At 44.8% G+C, this 18449-nt stretch overlaps 1 protein-coding gene across 1 annotated transcript in view; it reads right to left on the reverse strand.

Moving 5' to 3' along the window:
- The window catches only part of LOC114626499 (sodium/glucose cotransporter 1-like), a 35030-nt gene extending 19456 nt beyond the window's left edge, over window positions 1-15574 (reverse strand). The window contains exons 1-5 of the mRNA XM_028773898.1: window positions 15446-15574; window positions 10063-10167; window positions 8182-8241; window positions 3698-3802; window positions 1792-1897 (exon numbers count right to left, since the gene is read on the reverse strand). Coding sequence (XP_028629731.1) covers window positions 1792-1897; window positions 3698-3802; window positions 8182-8241; window positions 10063-10167; window positions 15446-15574 — 505 coding nt within the window. The remainder of the gene's footprint in view (window positions 1-1791; window positions 1898-3697; window positions 3803-8181; window positions 8242-10062; window positions 10168-15445) is intronic.
- Window positions 15575-18449: the final 2875 nt, after the last annotated feature.

Genomic DNA, 18449 nt, shown 5'->3' on the forward strand with positions numbered 1-18449 from the left:
TCCCTCTCCCTCTCTCCCCTTTCTTCCCTCTTTCCCTCCCTTTCTCCCTCCCTCCCATAATTCCTGGGCTTTGGGAGGATTCTTTCACTCTTTTTTCAGTTTTGCTAACTTTATTAAACCAGTCAGACTCCTACTAAAAGCAATGGGATAAGTTCTGAAGGTGTAAACTTGATGCTGTTCTGTACCTACAAGTACATTTTTTTTTTTTAACGTGATAAAAAAGAGCAGTTGTGGGCGGTTCTAGACTTAATATGCCGCTCCTTTGTTTCAGGTGTGTTTGTCTTGAGTCACTAACAGTTTCTTCTTCCTATGTTCAAATGATGTTATTCGTCCCCAGACAACAACCTCAACAGAAGACATGTCAAAGCAGTAGAATATTTCAACTTTCTATGTCCCAATTTTCCTTTGCTCTCCATGTTTTATAAATAAATAAATAAATAAATAAATAAACAAACTCTGACCATTTTCCTAATCAAACATGCACATCTTTGGTTGGTTTGGTTTGGTTTGGTTTGGTTTGGGTTTTTTTGGTTTTTTGAGACAAGGTTTCTCTATGCAGCCTTGGCTGTCCTGGAACTCACTCTGTAGACCAGGCTGGCCTGGAACTCAGAAATACGCCTGCCTCTGCCTCCTGAGTGCTGGGATTAAAGGCGTGCGCCACCACCATGTACATCTTTGATCCCAGAAACTCAGACTGGAAACAACCATTAGCACCATCCCTGGTCTCTATCAGCTAAATAGCACCTTCCCTCAGTCTCTGCCCAGTTTTAACATCCAAAGCTGTCTCCAGGCATCACCAAATATCGCCAGGAAGAGAAAGCTAGTTTAGACTCCTTGCCACTACTGGGCAACTTGCCAACTACTTTCTATCCCTCTGATTATCTCTCCTTACACTGTGTAAAATAAAATGACTGTGGAGAGCTCCGACCCTAGGCAGAGGCTGCATGCGTGAGATTTGCCTTTTTTATATATAATATAATATAATATAATATAATATAATATAATATAATATAATATAATATAATATAATATAATATTTTTATTGCTCGTTTGGGAATTTCACATAACGTATTCCGACCAACCTCGCTTCCCAGTCCCTCCAGGTCTGCCTCCACCTACCTTGGTGGCCTCTCCAACTAAAAAATAAATTTAAAAAAAAAAAAAACTTTTTTAAAGTCCAACCTGTGTGGTCCAAATAGTCCCTGGAGTTAGTCAAATTTACAGAGGCCAGCCTCCGAGACAGAAATGAGTCACTCCCCACCACCACTTCCACCAGTAACCATCAATTATGTAGAGCTACTCTTTAATATCCCTGTCACACGGATGTCCACGGTGTGTGCCGCTGAGGGAGGCCATGTTGATGTCTGTGGGTCGGGATGCTCGGGAGGTGGGGGGGGGGGGCATACAGACCCAAGTAGCGGGTGCAGCCTCCTGAAACCACGTTGATGTCCACAGCCTATACTGCCTCCAGGGGCTAGGTCTGAGAATCACCTTTCTAAAAGAGCCCATCTGAAGGCTTGACGGGGTGGCCTCCTCAAGGGCCCTACGTCATTTCCCTCCATTTGCTTTGTGCGCTCCCACTTTGTTACCTGGTCACCCACGTGATCGCTGCTGACCTATCTATCGATCACTCTTCAATGAGATCGTTCCAACCCAATGTGATTCCTAGAGGTACTCCCGCCTCTGTTATATTTTCTGACATCTACAGACTTGGGGAAGCTCCAGTGGTTCCTAGTACTCTGCTGAGTGTTTGGGTCAGTATACGTTCCTGTGTGGTTAGAGCAAGCTCACCTGTGACGGTGTACACGCCAGTGATGGTCAGCACGGTCAACATTGTCTGGTAAATATCAGTGTCCCAAATCATTTTCAAGAACATGGCGCCAAAGCCAATCTCCATCTGAAATGGGTGCAAGGTTAGCAGATGCACTGTCACCTCCAGCAGAGTCAGCAACCACCCCAGAACTAAATGGGCCTTAGAAGCTGTATCAAAAAGGTGGCCTCTGGGCACCACCACACCGCCAAAGAACACCAAAAGAAGTCTGTCCAAATTCTGTGCCCTCTGAGTTTAACCAAGGTTAGTACCTTCAAGGGCATGGGTTAGCCCAAGTTGTCCAGTTAACTCAACTTTGCCTCAGTGTGGGGATTATGATTAGAGAGTGTAGTTCTACAGCTAAAAAAAAAGACCATGGGGGCTGGGGAGATGTCTTAGCAGTTAAGAGCACTGACTGCTCTTCCCGAGGTCTTGAGTTCAATTCCCAGCAACCACATGGTGGCTCACAACCATCTGTAATGGGATCCCTCTTCTGGTGTGTCTGAAGAGAGCGACAGTATACTCACACTAAATAAATAAATAAATAAATAAATAAATAAACAAACAAACAAACCATGGGCGTGTGTGTGACTGTGTCTGTGTGTGTAAGCATTTGTTCCAGAAAACACCTTTCACGTTATCTTTCCGATAATTGTTGGTACCAGGTGTCTGTGTGGGAACACACAAAGCAAATGGAGGGAAATGACATAGGGCCCTCGAGGAGGCCACCTGGCCAAGCCTTCAGATGGGCTCTTTTAGAAAGGCGATTCTCAGACATGGCCCCTGGAGGCAGCTTGGACCTAGGACATCAACAGAGACTTTTAGTTCTCTGTATTTTTAAATGACTACCAAATTCACTTGAAGCCATATATTTAACAAGCTCTGGCAAACTTTTTGTACAAGACCACGTGATAAATGTTGTAGGCTTGGAGGGCTGTACACCACACTGCCTCTAGTGTTTACAAACCTTTAAATTAGAGATCAGAATCTGTCTCACCCCCAGGGGCTGCACAAAGCAGCCGTTCACTGTATTGGCCTGCTGACTGCGTTTGTCAACCACGGGCTAAGCCACTGACCATGAATAATCACCTGTGCCTACATGACCTGGCTGACCTTTCTCTTTATCATTCTGCCCTCCAAAGTCAGATATAAAATGGGAAAAGATGGGACTGGAGAGATGGCTCAGTGGTTAAGAGCCCTGGCTGCTCTTCCAGAGGTCCTGAGTTCAATTTCCTCACACCTAGGTGGCTCACTACCATCTGTAATGGAATCTGACGCCCTCTAGTGGCACGCAGGTGTACATACAGATAGAGCACTCATATACATAAAGTAAGTCTTTTTAAAAAAATACTAAAAAAAATGAGCAGAAATTCATCCAAGGATTTATTCCCCAAAATGACTAAGGCCCCACAACGCCATAGACACTTTGCTGCATTCAGAAGAAGGACTGGCAAAGCTTGGCTTCTGTTCTCACTGAGATCGTGTTGAATGTAAATTGTAAACATGTAAACATGGTAAATTGGGCTCATTTGGTTAGTAAAAACCATTTATTCAGTGTCGTGTGTGCAAAACTAGGCTCAGGAGGAAGTGCAGTAAACACCTCAGAAAGGACTCATGGCCTCAGGTCACTTGAATGGAAGTGGAGAAGACACATAATAAGCAAATAAACCAATAAATTACTTTCACACACTGGTACTGTGCTCGTTTTAAAGAGAATAACAAAGAGACTCGGAGTGGAGACAAGGAGGCATATCCCTGGACAGTCTCGTCACAGTTTGGCTTAGATGACTCCCTCCCCATCATTCCTCAGAGGAGGAAGGTCACCTCTGCGGAGAGGCATTCCAAGGATTTGCCCAGTCGGTCCCTTCTCCGTGTGCAAGGACTCACTGAGATCCTGCTGAAGATATAGACGATTAAGAAAGCGAACGTGAAGAACAGCTGGATCCGGAGGCTGCCAAACCTCTTCTTCAGATACTCTGGCAACGTCACCACCTGCAAAGGCAACAGAGCAAGTCGCTGTCAGTCGGTGAGCAGTCAGAGGCAGGTCATGGGATAGCCTTTCCTGCCAGATGGTGGAAACAGCCCGGGAATAGAAGATGTGGGCACGATGCCTTTGGCGACAGTCGAGGTATGATCAAGAACGGAGGAGAGACAACATAGCTCTGTACTGGCTGGTTTTGCGCATCAACCTGTTACAGACTGGAGTCATCAGAAAGGAAGGAGCCTTAGTTGAGGAAACGCCTCCATGAGATCCAGCTGTAAGGCATCTTCTCAATCAGTGATCTATGGGAGAGGGCCCAGCCCAGCGCAGCACAGCCCAGCACAGCCGGGCCCCGCCCATTGTGGGTGGGGCCATCCATGAGCTCGTGATCCTGGTTTCTATAAGAAAGCAGGCTGAACAAGCCGTGGGGAGCAAGCCAGTAAGCAGCAGCCCTCCGTGGCCTCTGCATCAGCTCCTGCCTGCAGGTTCCTGCCCTGACTTCCTTCAGTGATGAACCGCGATGTGGAAGTGTAACCCAAATGAACCTCCCCAACTTGCTTTGTGGCCATGGTGTTTTGTCACAGCAGTAGAATCCCTGACAGAGACAGCTGTCTTCTGGCAGCTTAGGTTCCAGGCTCTGCTCAATCTTAGGAATGCGGAAAGGAACCCAGCTAATTGAAAATGTGCAGTAATGATAAATTACCCGTTACAGAACAAAAGGGAGTGCTTTGTCATGCTTGGCTGGTGGGAGATAGAACCTGACAAATTCAGGCAGTTCTCAGCCGCCCCTGTGTGAACACTCCAGTCAGATGGTGGTGTCCCATAGGATCTTATATTCTGACATCATCTTGGGCGGTGTGTGCCATGAGCACAGAGTCTGTGCCCTCAGTGATCACAATGCCACTTGACCCCAACAGCTCCTGGCTCAAGAGAAGTGAATCGGGAAGAGGATATTGCCTCCCTTTGTCCTGGCTAATTGGTGTGCTCTTGTCTGGCTACCTATATATGTCTGTTGTGAGCTCTAACTCATATTCTACCTGTGTGGTGGTTTGAATACGCTCAGTCCAGAGAGTGGCACGATTGGGAGGTGTGGCCTTGTTTGAGTGGGCGTGGCCTTTTGGAGGAAGTTCATCAATTTGGGGGTGGTCTTTGAGACCCTCTTAGCTGCCTGGAAGCCAGTCTTATTCTGGTTGCCTTTAGAACAAGATATAGAACTTTCAGCTCCTCCTGTGCCATGCCTGCCTGGACACTGCCATGCTCCTGCCTTGATGATAATGGACTGAACCTCTGAACCTGTAAGCCAGCCCCAATTTAATGTTGTTGTTTGTAAGAGTTGCCTTGGTCATGGTGTCTGTTCACAGCAGTAAAACCCTCAGACAACCAGCTTCACAAGGACTCGGCTGAGGTCCTCACAGGGCTCAGAGACCTTTGTCTTAAGATCACATAGGCTTCATTCTCTTAGCCTTCCTTTCACTCTATGCCATACTCTGCCATATGTCAATCATTCTCCCAGGAAGGTTCTAAAGTCCCCATGCTGTTTTTAAGTTGATTGTTTGGGCTCCCATAACATGTGAGAACAGTTTAGGTCAGCGGTCCTCAACCTTCCTAATGCTCCAACCCTTTGATACAGTTCCTCGTGCTGTGGTGAGCCCCAACCATAAAATTATTTTCCTTGCTGCTCCACAACTGTAATTTTGCTGCTGTTGTGAATCATAATGTGAATGTCTGTATTTTCCAGTGGTCTTAGGCAATCCCTGTGAAATGGTCATTTCACACAAACACACACACACACACACTCACCAAGGGTTGTGACCCACAGGTTGAGAAGCACTGGCTTAGGTGGCTTAAACAACAGGTTAACTATTGTCTCTCGGTTGTAGAGGCTACAAATTCAAGGTCTCGGTGGGTCTGTCTTCTTCAGAGGACTGTGAGACAAGCATCCATCCAGATGGTGCCCCTGGACTTGTCAAAGACATACTATGTGGAGATACAGTGATCTGGTATTGCCATAGGTGTATGTCACAGCAGGTGACATGCTTGTCTCTTAGCTATCCTAGTGCACCCTGCAGATACTTTTAAACTTTCTGTTGCTTTTTTAAAACTTTTTTTTAATACTTGTAGCTGGTGGTGGCGCACCTTTTTTTTTAAAGATATATTTTATGTTTATGAGTACACTGTACCTGTCCTCAAACACACCAGAAGAGGGCATCTGACCCCATTACAGATAGTTGTGAGCCACCATGTGGTTGCTGGGAATTGAACTCAGGACCTCTGGAAGAGCAGTCTCTCAACCGCTGAGCCATTTCTCCAGCCCCCTAATTTTCTCGTCTTAGAACTATAAATTTTCTGGTGAACTTTAGCGCCCTTTGAGGACTTGGTGCTGTGCAGCATGCAGACTGGAGAGATTCTTGTTCTTCTGTTTGCCTCGAGAAAAGTAAAAGATCTCTGACCTAAGGTCCCCTAGCTAACTATACATTCGCTGTCCTATGAGAACAATCTAAGAACAGGTAGATGGTCAGCTGTGCTATGACTAAGAATTGTGTTAAGTTAGAATAACATAGTCTATCTCCATTCTTGTGACTGCAAACTGCTACCCATCAGTATAAGAGAAACCCGTTGTTGCAAGTATCTGGCTTGCTCAAATTCTGTTACTCTGTAACAGGAAAACTGTTCTGTTAGGATACAGATGTACTGTGGGAAGGAGCCACATGAGAACCTGAGTAGTCAGGTGTGGGATTCAGAATAGCTTGTCTTTAAGAGTATGAAATTTAGCCGGGCGGTGGTGGCGCATGCCTTTAATCCCAGCACTTGGGAGGCAGAGGCAGGCGGATTTCTGAGTTTGAGGCCAGCCTGGTCTACAGAGTGAGTTCCAGGACAGCCAGGGCTATACAGAGAAACCCTGTCTCCAAAAAAAACAAAACAAAACAAAAAACAAACAAACAAACAAAAAAGAAGTGATTGCAAAATGTGTGTGTGTGTGTGCGCGCGCGCGTTCCTGTATGAGAGATTTTATTTAGGTATATAAGAACTAGGAGAAAGGGCATGAATTCAAATTCCAGCAACCACATGGTGGCTCACAACCATCTATACTGAGATCTGATGCCCTCAAATGGGTATCTGAAGACAGCTACAGTGTACTTTGGGCTGGAGAGAGTAGGCCCGGAGCAAGAGGGAGAAGGGAAGTGGGGGAAAAAGGTCTAAGAGAAAAACGAAAAACTAAAGTGGTTGGAGCCTTCCTTCATCCACCAAGTGTGAGTGTGTGCCTGCTTTATGTTCCCTACATCTCCTTGGATAGCTGAACCCACTGTCGGAGCTGGCCACTGACAGACCTCAAATTAGACCAATGACTCATTGCAATGAGCATTTGCAAGTGAAGATGTGATTGGATCTGATGTTTCCCCTTTCCTGATTGGCAGTGTCTGCATTACAGCCACCTTTTTGTTGTTGTTGTTGTTTTGTTTTTTCGAGACAGGGTTTCTCTGTATAGCCCTGGCTGTCCTGGAACTCACTCTGTAGACCAGGCTGGCCTCAAACTCAGAAATCCGCCTGCCTCTGCCTCCCAAGTGCTGAGAGTAAAGGCATGCGCCACCACTGCCCAGCTATAACCACCTTTTTAATTACTGTAACCAATACGTTAGGTATTTATTTATTCTTTTTGGCTCATGATCTATGGCCAGTTGGGCCAATTGGTGTGGCCCTGTGGTAGCATCCTAGCAAGTGAGTGTAGTAGAGGAAGCTATTCACTTCATGGACAGAAGAAAAAGAGGGAAGACTGGATTGGGGTCCGAACATTCCATCCTAGGTCAATGACTAGAAGACCCCTCACTCTACCTCTCTAGAGCTCCCACCACCTCCCAGAAGCATCAGGGTATGGGGACTAAACCTTTAATTGGCCTCTGAAGGATGCTTATCTAAATCACAGCAATATGTTTTATCTATGAATTAATATAATATGGTTTTGTCGATGCTCTCTAATGAATCTCAACGTTTTTTTCAGACAGTTCTGTCTTCACTATCCTTACACATTTGACTTTAGGATAAGTATGTCAAGTTTCTCACAGAGCCCTGCTTGCCTCTTTTGTGGAATTTTATCCCGTGAATAAGCCAACTGGAAAGAAATAGCATTTTAGGGTGCCAGTCGTTATCACGTGTGTCCTCTTCCTTTTCCACACGTTTTTTTTTATAATGTTTTGAAATGTTTTCTATAAAAAGCCTTAAAAGGCAGCTGTGACGTTTTAGGTATCTGCAGATTTAGGGAAGAGTATAGCAGGGTTAAAAGACTGACCAAGTGTAATCTGTCCTTCGTCCTTCATGACATTTAAGTACTACACATGCAATATCTATTTCAAAAAAAAAACATAAGCTATAGAGTAACTGATAATGGACTTACCTCAGCTTTGCTGTAGATAGGCACAAATATCCAACCAAGAACAAAGAGCATAAATATAGTCTGAAACCAAGAAAAAGCAGAAGAATTAAATCAGGGGCCGGTGTGGGTCAAGTTCTTAAGAGAGATGCAGATTCTATTACTGTCTGCTTCAAACCTGATGATGGACACTTAAAAATGAAGACCCAAACGTAGACCTTTCAACACCAAAAGCCTAGCTTTCAGGCACATTATCTTTGAAAGTTCATTATCTTAGGGAGTTCATTTCTAAGTTATTTTTTTAGTATATTGTTTTTCTATTCCTGGATAAGAATTACGGTGTCCTATGAATCAATTTAAGCTAGGCAGTGGTGGTGCACGCCTTTAATCCCAGCACTTGGGAGGCAGAGGCAGGTGGATTTCTGAGTTTGAGGCCAGCCTGGTCTACAGCGTGAGTTCCAGGACAGCCAGGGCTACACAGAGAAACCCTGTCTCGAAAACAAAAAAAAAAAAAAAGAAAAAGAAATAGAAGGAAGAGAAGGAAAAGCAGAGGGAGGGGAAGGAAGAGGGGAAGAAGAAGAGAAAGAGAGGAGGAAAGGGGAGGAATCAGACAAGTTGGTAAAGAAAAAGACATTTTATTAAGTTTGAAATCTGTAGAAGTATTCCTTATCTCTTATAGTTTATAAGAACATAAAGCATAGTGACTTTCACATTGATCAAAAGACACAAATGATTTCTATAAATAGGTGAATGATGCAAGATTCATAAACTAATTTATCCTTTTGGTGAATAAGTTCTATTTCTTATGACAAATCCATCAACTAAATAAATAATACAATATGTTTTATATGGTTTTATATGGTTTATAATTTATTTTATTCTGTTTATAATTTAAATGTGTGGGTTTTTTTTTTTCGAGACAGGATTTCTCTGTGTAGCCCTGGCTGTCCTGGAACTCACTCTGAAGACCAGGCTGGTCTCGAACTCAGAAATCCACCTGCCTCTGCCTCTCAAGTGCTGGGATTAAAGGCATGTGCCACCACTACCTGGCTAAATGTGTGTTTCAAGTTAGAAACTTTGCAGAAACTAGTCGGCCATCTCTGGGAGTTTGGTTGAACCCTTTCTCAATATGTACTCAAAGCACAGACTCTCTCTGTATGTGTGCTTGTGTGCACGCACACACCTGTGCTCTCTTGATATCGTGTATATCAACAGAGAAAGATGCATACACTTCAATGTGGGGATCTTTTCCCCACCTGACTGACCTAATGTTCGTTGTATCCCTGTGGCCCATGGCATATACATACCCTGTCTCTTGCCATACTAAGGAGAATGAAAAACGGCGTAATCCTTTTTCAAAAACCAAAGACATGGGCTGGAGGGATGGCTCAGTGGTTAAGAGCACTGGCTGTTCTCCCAGAGGTTCTGAGTTCAATTCCCAGCAACCACATGGTGGCTCACAACCATCTATAATGGGATGCCCTCTTCTGGTGTGTCTGAAGACAGCTACAGTGTAATCATATACATGAAGTAAATATATTATAAATCTTAAGAAAAGAAAAAAAAAACATGGGGCTGGAGAGATGGCTCAGTGGTTAGGAGCACTGATTGCTCTTCCCAAGGTCCTGAGTTCAATTCCCAGCAACCACATGGTGGCTCACAACCATCTGTAATGGGATCTGGTGCCCTCTTCTGGTGTGTCTGAAGAAAGCAACGGTATACTCATACATAAAAAAAAAAAAAAAAAAAAAAAAAAAAAAAAAAAAAACACCAAAGACTTGACTCCCTTAATCTACACTTTCCATCTTTAACAGTCGTTTGAGGTTAAACAGCAGGTCTTTGTGTTTATGAGTCATTTGCTCAATGCTCACGTAGAGAGAGGTTGCTGCAGAAGATACTACTTACATTCCATTCAAGGGCCCCAACAGCAATTCCTGAAGCTGCACCCGTGCCAGCCAGGGCCATATAGTGCCCACTGCCAATATTTGAAGAATAAATGGAAATGCCCATCTGAAAACCAGAAGACGATTCCGTGTCAGAGCCCTTATAATTTGTGTTTCTGGGTTGAGAGTGTGGCTCAGCCGTAGAGCACCTGCCGAGCCTGTGCAAAGCCTGAGTTTCAGCCCATAAAACCTGCCATTCCAGCACTTGGGAGATGGAAGCAAGAGGATCAGGAAGAAGTTCAATGTCATAAGTTCAAGGTCATACTCAGCCACATAGTGAGTTTGGGCACAGGAATTCTGCCCGAGGGAAATCCCCTCTGGAGAGAAGTGAAAGTTGGTGGAGTTGCAGGCTTGTTGGTTTGTTTGTCTGTTTGTTTGCTGAGCATTATTTACTTTGAGAAAAGGCCTCGTGTATCCCAGTATGTCCCCATGTCAGGAAGTAGTCCAAAGGGATCTTGGTTGGCTGTTTCCTTTACATAACATTATACTGATCCACTATATTGACGATATTATGTTGACTGGACCAAGTCAGAGGGAGGTAGCAACTACTTTGGACTTGTAGGTAATGCATATACGTGGCATCAGAGGGTAGGAATTAAATCCAAACAAAATTCTTTTTTCCCCCAGGGCACTCCCAGCACCGATGCAGGGTTGTGGATGGTCAGAAATCTCTACTGCTGTGGTTTGAGTTGGTCCTCCTGCACAGGATCACCTTCTAAAACTCTGATGGTCAATACCGGTTGTCAATTCGGCTAGACCTGTGTGCTGGCTAGTTTTACGTCAACTTGACACAAGCTAGAGTCATCAAAGCGGGGTGGGGGCAAACCTCAGTTAAGAAGATGCCTTCATAAAATCAGGCTTTAAGCAAGCCTGTAGGGCATTGTCTTAATTAGTGATCAATGGGGGAGGGCCCAGACCATTGTGGGTGATGCCACCCCTGGGCTGGTGGTCCTGGGTTCTGTAAGAAAGCAGGCTGGGCAAGCCATGAGGAGCAAGCCAGTATGCAGCACCCCTCCATGGTCTCTGTGTCAGCTCCTGCCTGAAGGTTCCTGCTCTCTTTTAGATGCTGTCCTGACTTCCTTCAGTGATGAGTTGAAATGTGGATGTGTGAGCCAAATGAACCCTTTCTTTCCCAAGTTGCTCTCGGTCATGGTGTTTTATCACAATAGTAACCTTAAGACAACCTGTAATCAAGTGAATTGAAAGCAGCTGGTCATCCCTGCGAGAGATTTTCTTGATCAGATTATTAAAGCAGAAAGACCCTAGGTGTAAAAAGCACCTTCTGGTGGCAGCTCAGATAAAAGGACCCCGGAGAAGGAAATCTTTGCCGCCTACTTGCCCTCACCCCATCTGGCAAGTACATTTATCCTGTTGGTATAGCATCCCTTCACCAATGTTAGAACCACCATCATCAGAATTCCAACACAGACTGGGGGCTGGAGAGATGGCTCAGCGGTTAAGAGTACTGGCTGCTCTTCTAGAGGTCTTGAGTTCAATTCCCAGTAACCACATGGTGGCTCACAACCATCTATAAGGAGATCTGATGCCCTCTTCTGGCATGCAAATATATATTCAGCAAAGTGCTCATACATTAAATAAATTTTTAAAAAATTTTTTAAAAGAAGAATGGGTGTCCCTAAGCTAAGGATTGGATGCCACTGTCATAGACTGAAGACCAGGAGCTCTACAGGTGTCTTCTAGGCCTTCAGCATCAGATTGGGACTGCTGAGACATCCAACTTTGTGGCCTGAGGCACTCCTGCATTCTCAGCCTCTCCATAATGAGACAACCATTGTTGAACTACCTGGACCACTTCATGTAAGCCATATATGTATATGTTGTATGCCATACACATCTACAACATATACAACATATACATATATATCACATACATATATAACATACACATACATCATATACATATACCTCATATAGGTACATTTACATATATAACATACATATACAGCATATACATATACAACAGTTACATATGAAACATACACAACATATACATATGTAACATTTACATATACAACATATACATACACAACATGTACATATAGCTATCAGTCCATCCTTTTAGAGAACCTTAACAAATACAATAATCAAAGCATTATTTAACATACAAACAATGATGCTACCTTCTACCTCTCCCCCTCCATCCAGCAGTAGGTGCACGCCGTTCCCGCTGCTCAGAAACACCTCACACTCCATTTACCTGGAAAAGGCATGGTCCACTTCAAATCTCACTTGGAAAGCAGGAAGACTGTGAGTCCAAGGTCAGCCTGGGATACATAGAAAGACTGCCCCCCCCCTTTTTTTTTTAGACTGATGTATTCATTATGTAGACAGCATTCTACCTGCATGATCCCTGGAGACCAGAAGGGGGCACCAGATCTCATTATAGATGCTTATGAACCACCATGCAGTTGCTGGGAATTGAACTCAAGACCTCTGGAAGAGCAGACAATGCTCCTAACCTCTGAGCCTCAAGACTGTACAAGGAGGAGGAGGAGGGGGAGGGGGGGGGGGAGAAGAGGAAGAAGAAGGGGAAGGGGAGGGGGAAGGGGAAGGGGAAGGGGAAGGGGAAGGGGAAGGAGAATAAAGGCAGGCAGGCAGGCAGGCAGGCAGACTATTTTGGATTTAAGAGATTAAAGTACTAAACAAGCCAACACAGACATTCCCCAAGCAGACAGCCACATACAAGCTTACTCACCAACCACCATGCTAGATTTTGTCCAGCCAGGAAGAAGTCTTTTATTGTCCCTCGACTATGTGACAGCAAAGCCTGCAACAAGAATCCTCTGGTGGAATACAATCCATAGGGAAATTAGACAGCATGTGCTGGTCTTACTGTTCTGCATCTAATTAAATACAAGCTAGATCTCTCGGGGTTAGTTCATGTGAGAGACTCTCCAGGTACGTTGGTAGAGAAAGGCAGCACACTGCAGGCTAATGTGTATAATTTGATCACGTTTTATAAGAGAACATATAGAATATCCATGCGTGTCTGAGTGTTTGCCCAATCACTGTAAAAGAAGAGAAAAAGATACACTCTCTGGTTATCACAGAAGGATGACATGGATGAGGGAAGAAAAATAACTTCTTCCTTAAGTCTTTGTGTACATTTTGCTTGTTATACTGTGATGGTTTATATATGCTTGGCCCAGGGAGTAGCACTGTTGGAGTAGGTGTGGCCTTGTTGGAGTGGGTGTGGGCTTTAATACCCTCATTTTAGCTTCCTGGAAGCCAGTATTCTGCTAGCAGCCTTCAGATGAAGATGTAGAACTCTCAGCTCCTCCTGCACCATGCCTGCCTGGATGCTGCCAGGCTCCCACCTTGATGACAATGGACTGAACCTCTGAACCTGTAAGCAAGCCCCAATTAAATGTTGTCCTTATAAGAGTTGCCTTGGTCATGGTGTCTGTTCACAGCAGTAAAACCCTAAGATATACACTGAATGTTAAACCATTTGGCAATTAACAACAGTATATGATTGTTTTTATTTTCAAACAAACAGACAAAAGCTGGATGTAAGCTGGGTGTTTTGGCACACACCTTGGATCCCAGCGCTCTGGAGGCAGAGGTGGGCAGATCTCTGTGAATTCAAGGCCAACCTAGTCTACAAAGTAAGTTCCAGGACAGCGAGGGCTGTTACACAGAGAAACCCTAGTTTGAAGAAAGAAAAGAAAAATAAAAAGCCAGTATGGTAGTATACAGTTTTAACCCTAGCACTCACGAGCAGAGACAAGTGGATCTCTGTGAGTTTGAGGCTAATCTGGTCTACATAGTAAGTTCTAGCCAGAGATACATAGTGAGGTCCTTTCTCAGAAATGTAAAGATAATATAAAAAGGGCTGGAGAGATGGCTCAGTGGTTAAGAGCACTGACTGCTCTTCCAGAGGTCCTGAGTTCAATTCTCAGCAACCACATGGTGGCTCACAACCATCTGTAATGGGATCTGATGCCCTCTTCGGGTGTACGGGAATACAGAACACACTATATATATATATATGTGTGTGTGTGTGTGTGTGTGTGTGTGTATTATATTTTCAAAGGTTAATATAAAGGAGAGGAATCAAAGTATGCCAGATATCATATATTTATGTCTTCAAGAAGAATAGTAGGGGCAACATGTTTACTGATTCTCAAATCTTGGCCAGACATGAGCCCAGCTTGGGCTGAGAGTTGGGATGAAGGGAGAATTCCTAATAACAGCGCTGGAGGAAGAACCCCAGAATTGATGCTCAAATACTAGGAGTCCCTGCTAAGGCCACCTGGAAATATACCTCCCATGACTGAATGAAGTTACCGAAGGGAGATACTAAGTGCTATGGATGTACACTCAGGATCTCCCTTCCTGTCTGGAATCGAGCCTGTACAGTCATCCCTTGGTCTTGATGGGGGATTAGTTCCTGGAGCCACTGTGAATATTAAAATCTGAGGATGCTCAAGTCTGTCATAGGTCAGATAGCTTTGCATCTGAGCTCCCTCCTCCTCCTCCTCCTCCTCCTCCTCCTCCTCCTCCTCCTCCTCCTCCTCAGCCTTTCAGAATCCCACTTCAAGTCACAGTAGAGTCCTGCCTTGGCGTGCAAGGAGAACTGGTTCCTAGACTCTTTGTAGCCCAGGTCTCTTTTGTAAAAGTCATGTACTATTTGGATATAACCACCGCTGTATCCTTTTGTGTGCTTTACGGTACCTCTGGATTTATTTATTTATTTATTTATTTACTTATTTATTTTGGTTTTTTCGAGAAAGGGTTTCTCTGTGTAGTCCTGGCTGTCCTGGAACTCACTCTGTAGACCAGGCTAGCCTCGAACTCTCAAACTCAGAAATCCACCTGCCTCTGCCTCCCAAGTGCTGGGATTAAAGGCGTGCGCCAGCACTGCCCAGCAACCTCTGGATTTATAATTGAGGAATTATAATGCATAAGCGTTGTGAAGAAAAGAAAATCTCAGACACTCTGAGCGTGATTGGCTAGATCTGGAAACTCGTGGACAGAGAGGACAGTGTTCGAGGAGCATGCTTGTGTCAATCACAAGGGCTTTCAAAATACCATTCAGGTTTGGGGTTCTAGGGAGCAGGGCAGGCACAGGTGGATACTGTGCCTTGACTAGTATTCCGGGACAGGGGGGCGGAGTGGGTGGGTGGGACGGTTATAGGGCATAGGAAGAGGTAATGGCCCAGAATGGTCTTTGTTAACAGAGTAGACGGTGCTTGGTTGGAAGGGTGGGGAGGGACTAGGCAGAGGTGGGCAGGGCCATCCCTTCTGAAGCTCCAGGAAGGTAGGCGGAGGCCAGGTCTTTGCAGGAAGTGGCACACCCCAGCCCAGAGGTCACGTCATACCCACATCCCGACGCACAGAACCAGCAAGAGGTAGAACGTCATCACCAGTGTGTCTGCGGTACTGCGGATACTTAAGCCCAGGGTGCTCTGGTTCCAGGTGAAGCCACGGTGGGTCTCCGCGGGATCCATGGCAGCGTTTCCGAGACAGGGGAGCACTCGCAGCCGGAACCCTAAACAACGGTTCTGTACCTAGTTCCATCTCTGGGTCGCAAAGCATCCTGGGATGAGCCGTGGTGCGGCCAAGAGGCTCTGCCACCTAATTCTAAAGAATTGCCACCAAGCGCTAAAGACTTCTTCCTTTCAGTCTCGGTCCCATTAAAGACACAGAGACGGAGGAGGAGGAGGAGGAGGAGGAAGGAGAGAAAGGGAGGAAGGGAAGGAAAAAGAGAGAGGGAGGGAGGAGGGGAGAGGGAGAGAGAGGCTTGCCAGGTCAGTCCCAATGGTGTCTCTCTATCATTAGTCACAAGGGATCATCCTCAGCTAAATTTTGGCGCAGGTGGGACTAACTTAGGGACTAACTTAGGACAACTGAAGAAGGGTCGTTAATGCTGTCTTTACAAGCTATATAGAATCCTGAACTGACCCTGGAACCAGTTGCATCGCTCCGGTCTTCATTTTCCGTTTCTATTTTGATCGTAGTGGGTTATTGCATTAATTTTAATTAAAATGTGATTTTTTTTTTGGTTTGGTTGTTTTTATGGTTTGGTTTGGTTGGTTGGTTTTGGTTTTTGACACTTCCGTAACCCTATGTGCCGAGGCCCTTCTTTAAGAGCTTACCTTACCACGGCCACAGCTCTGGATGGCAGAGCTAACCTCAGGAGCGTTTCAGTTGTGTGCAATTCAACTTTTTTTTTTTTTCAACACAGGGTTTCTCTGTGTAGCCCTGGCTGTCCTGGAACTCACTCTGTAGACCGGGCTGGCCTTGAACTCAGAAATCTGCCTGCTTCTGTCTCCCGAGTGCTGGGATTAAAGGCGTGCGCCACCACTGCCGGCAGCAATTCAACTTCTTAACTTATTTATTTTCTCTGTATGGGCTGGGCAGGGAAGAGAAAGCATACTATCAGCTAAGAGCCAGGGAAGAATCTCGTCTGCTGCCTCAAGCCTGGATCTTTTTTCTTTTCTTTTCTTTTCTGGCATAACGATCTTCTTTCAACCCTCCCATGTTTCTTGTCCTGGAATTCTAAAAGTCCCACCTCTGTCTCCATGTGGGTATTTTTTTTCCTAAGTTTTATTGATGTATTAGTTATATATATTGAGTACACTATAGCTGTCTTCAGACACACCAGAAGAGGGCATCAGATCCCATTACAGATGATTGTGAGCCACCCTGTGGTTGCTGGGGATTGAACTCAGGACCTCTGGAAGAGCAGGCAGTGCTCTTAAACCGCTGAGCCATCTCTCTAGGCAACCCACCTCTGTCTCCAAACCCAGTCTTTGCCTCCAGCAACTTTACCTACCAATAAAAGCCAACTGCGGACAGGGACTCTCAGTGTCTTACGAGTACGCGTGTGAATTCCCAAGTGATTTTGAGAACCCAATTAACTTAGTACAAGCAATAAATCAAATCCACAACAAATACCGATGGAAAACAAAATGCCTGGGCAGCAAGATCGATGAGCCTGCCAGGGATAGAGAAGGCAATCTGGCAAAAGGCAATAGCTTCCTTCTTGAATGTCCTTCTTGAATGACTTCGCTTTAGGACACAATCTTCCCTCCTCAAAAGATCCAGATGTAGGGTGGGGTCTTTCCCAACTCAGATGATCCAATCAAGAATAATCCCTTGCAGGAGTACCCAGCTGTTTAAAGTTTAATTGATTCCAGTTGTAGTCAAAGCTGACAAGCAATATGAGCCATCATGTGATATACAAATGTATATAATATATACATTAACAGAATATTTGTTAGGTCAAGGGCAGTAGATGTCAGCCAGGGACTGCAATAACAGTGCTGCCTAAATGGCAAGGATTTTTACCTGGATGGAAATAATTAGACCCATTAAGACTGACTTTAGAGGCTGGAGAGATGGCTCCGTGGTTAAGAGCACTGGCTGCTCTTCCAGAGGGTCTGGGTTCAGTCCCCAGCATCCACATGGTGGCTCACAGCTCCTCATAATTCTGTAATCTGACACCCTCACACAGACATGCATGTAGGCAAAATACCAATGCACATAAGATAAACAAATTTAAATTTTCTATTGCATTATTTGTGTGTGTGTGTGTGTGTGTACACATACTTTTCTGTGTGTACATCTGAGATGTCATGTGGGTACTGGGAACTGAACTCCAGACCTTTGGAAGAACAGCAAATGCTCTTAATCACTACACCATCTCTCCAGCCCTGTTCTGATCCTTTTGTGTGTGTGTGTGGGGGGGGGGACTTTTAAAGCACTTCTCCTCTGCTGCACCCGCTTCACTAGATGGTAGGTCTGTTTCTGTGTCATTTGCAAGCTGAGTTGTAGTTTGGAAAATTTAGTCTTTGTAAAAATAAATAAATAGTCCCACAATAAACCACATTCGCTGTCAAAAAAAAAAAAAAAAAAAGAAGGAAAGGGAAGAAAGGGAGAAGGAAAGAGTGATTGATAAGATTGTAAAAGCCAGCCGGGCGGTGGTGGCACACGCCTTTAATCCCAGCACTTGGGAGACAGAGACAGGCGGATTTCTGAGTTCGAGGCCAGCCTGGTCTACAGAGTGAGTTCCAGGACAGCCCGAACTACACAGAGAAACCCTGTCTCAAAAAAACAAAAAACAAACAAACAAACAAACAAAAGATTGTAAAAGCCAGAACACCAGGAAGTCTGTAGTAAAAACAGTCTCTCCTTCAGAAAGGGATCCAGATGGTCAAGAAGGTGAGGAGAAACTGTACTCAGGGTATATCGTATGAGAAAGAAGAATTTATGGAATAAAAACATTGCAACATAACAATTTAATAGTTATTTATTGCTGTAAGAAAGCAAATGTTCTTATTTCCCCCCAGTAAGTCTTTTCCATCTCTCCCTGTGTGTACA

The sequence above is a fragment of the Grammomys surdaster genome, unplaced genomic scaffold, assembly GCF_004785775.1.
Source record: "Grammomys surdaster isolate TR1022 unplaced genomic scaffold, NIH_TR_1.0 237, whole genome shotgun sequence".
In the NCBI taxonomy this organism is placed as follows: Eukaryota; Metazoa; Chordata; class Mammalia; order Rodentia; family Muridae; genus Grammomys; species Grammomys surdaster.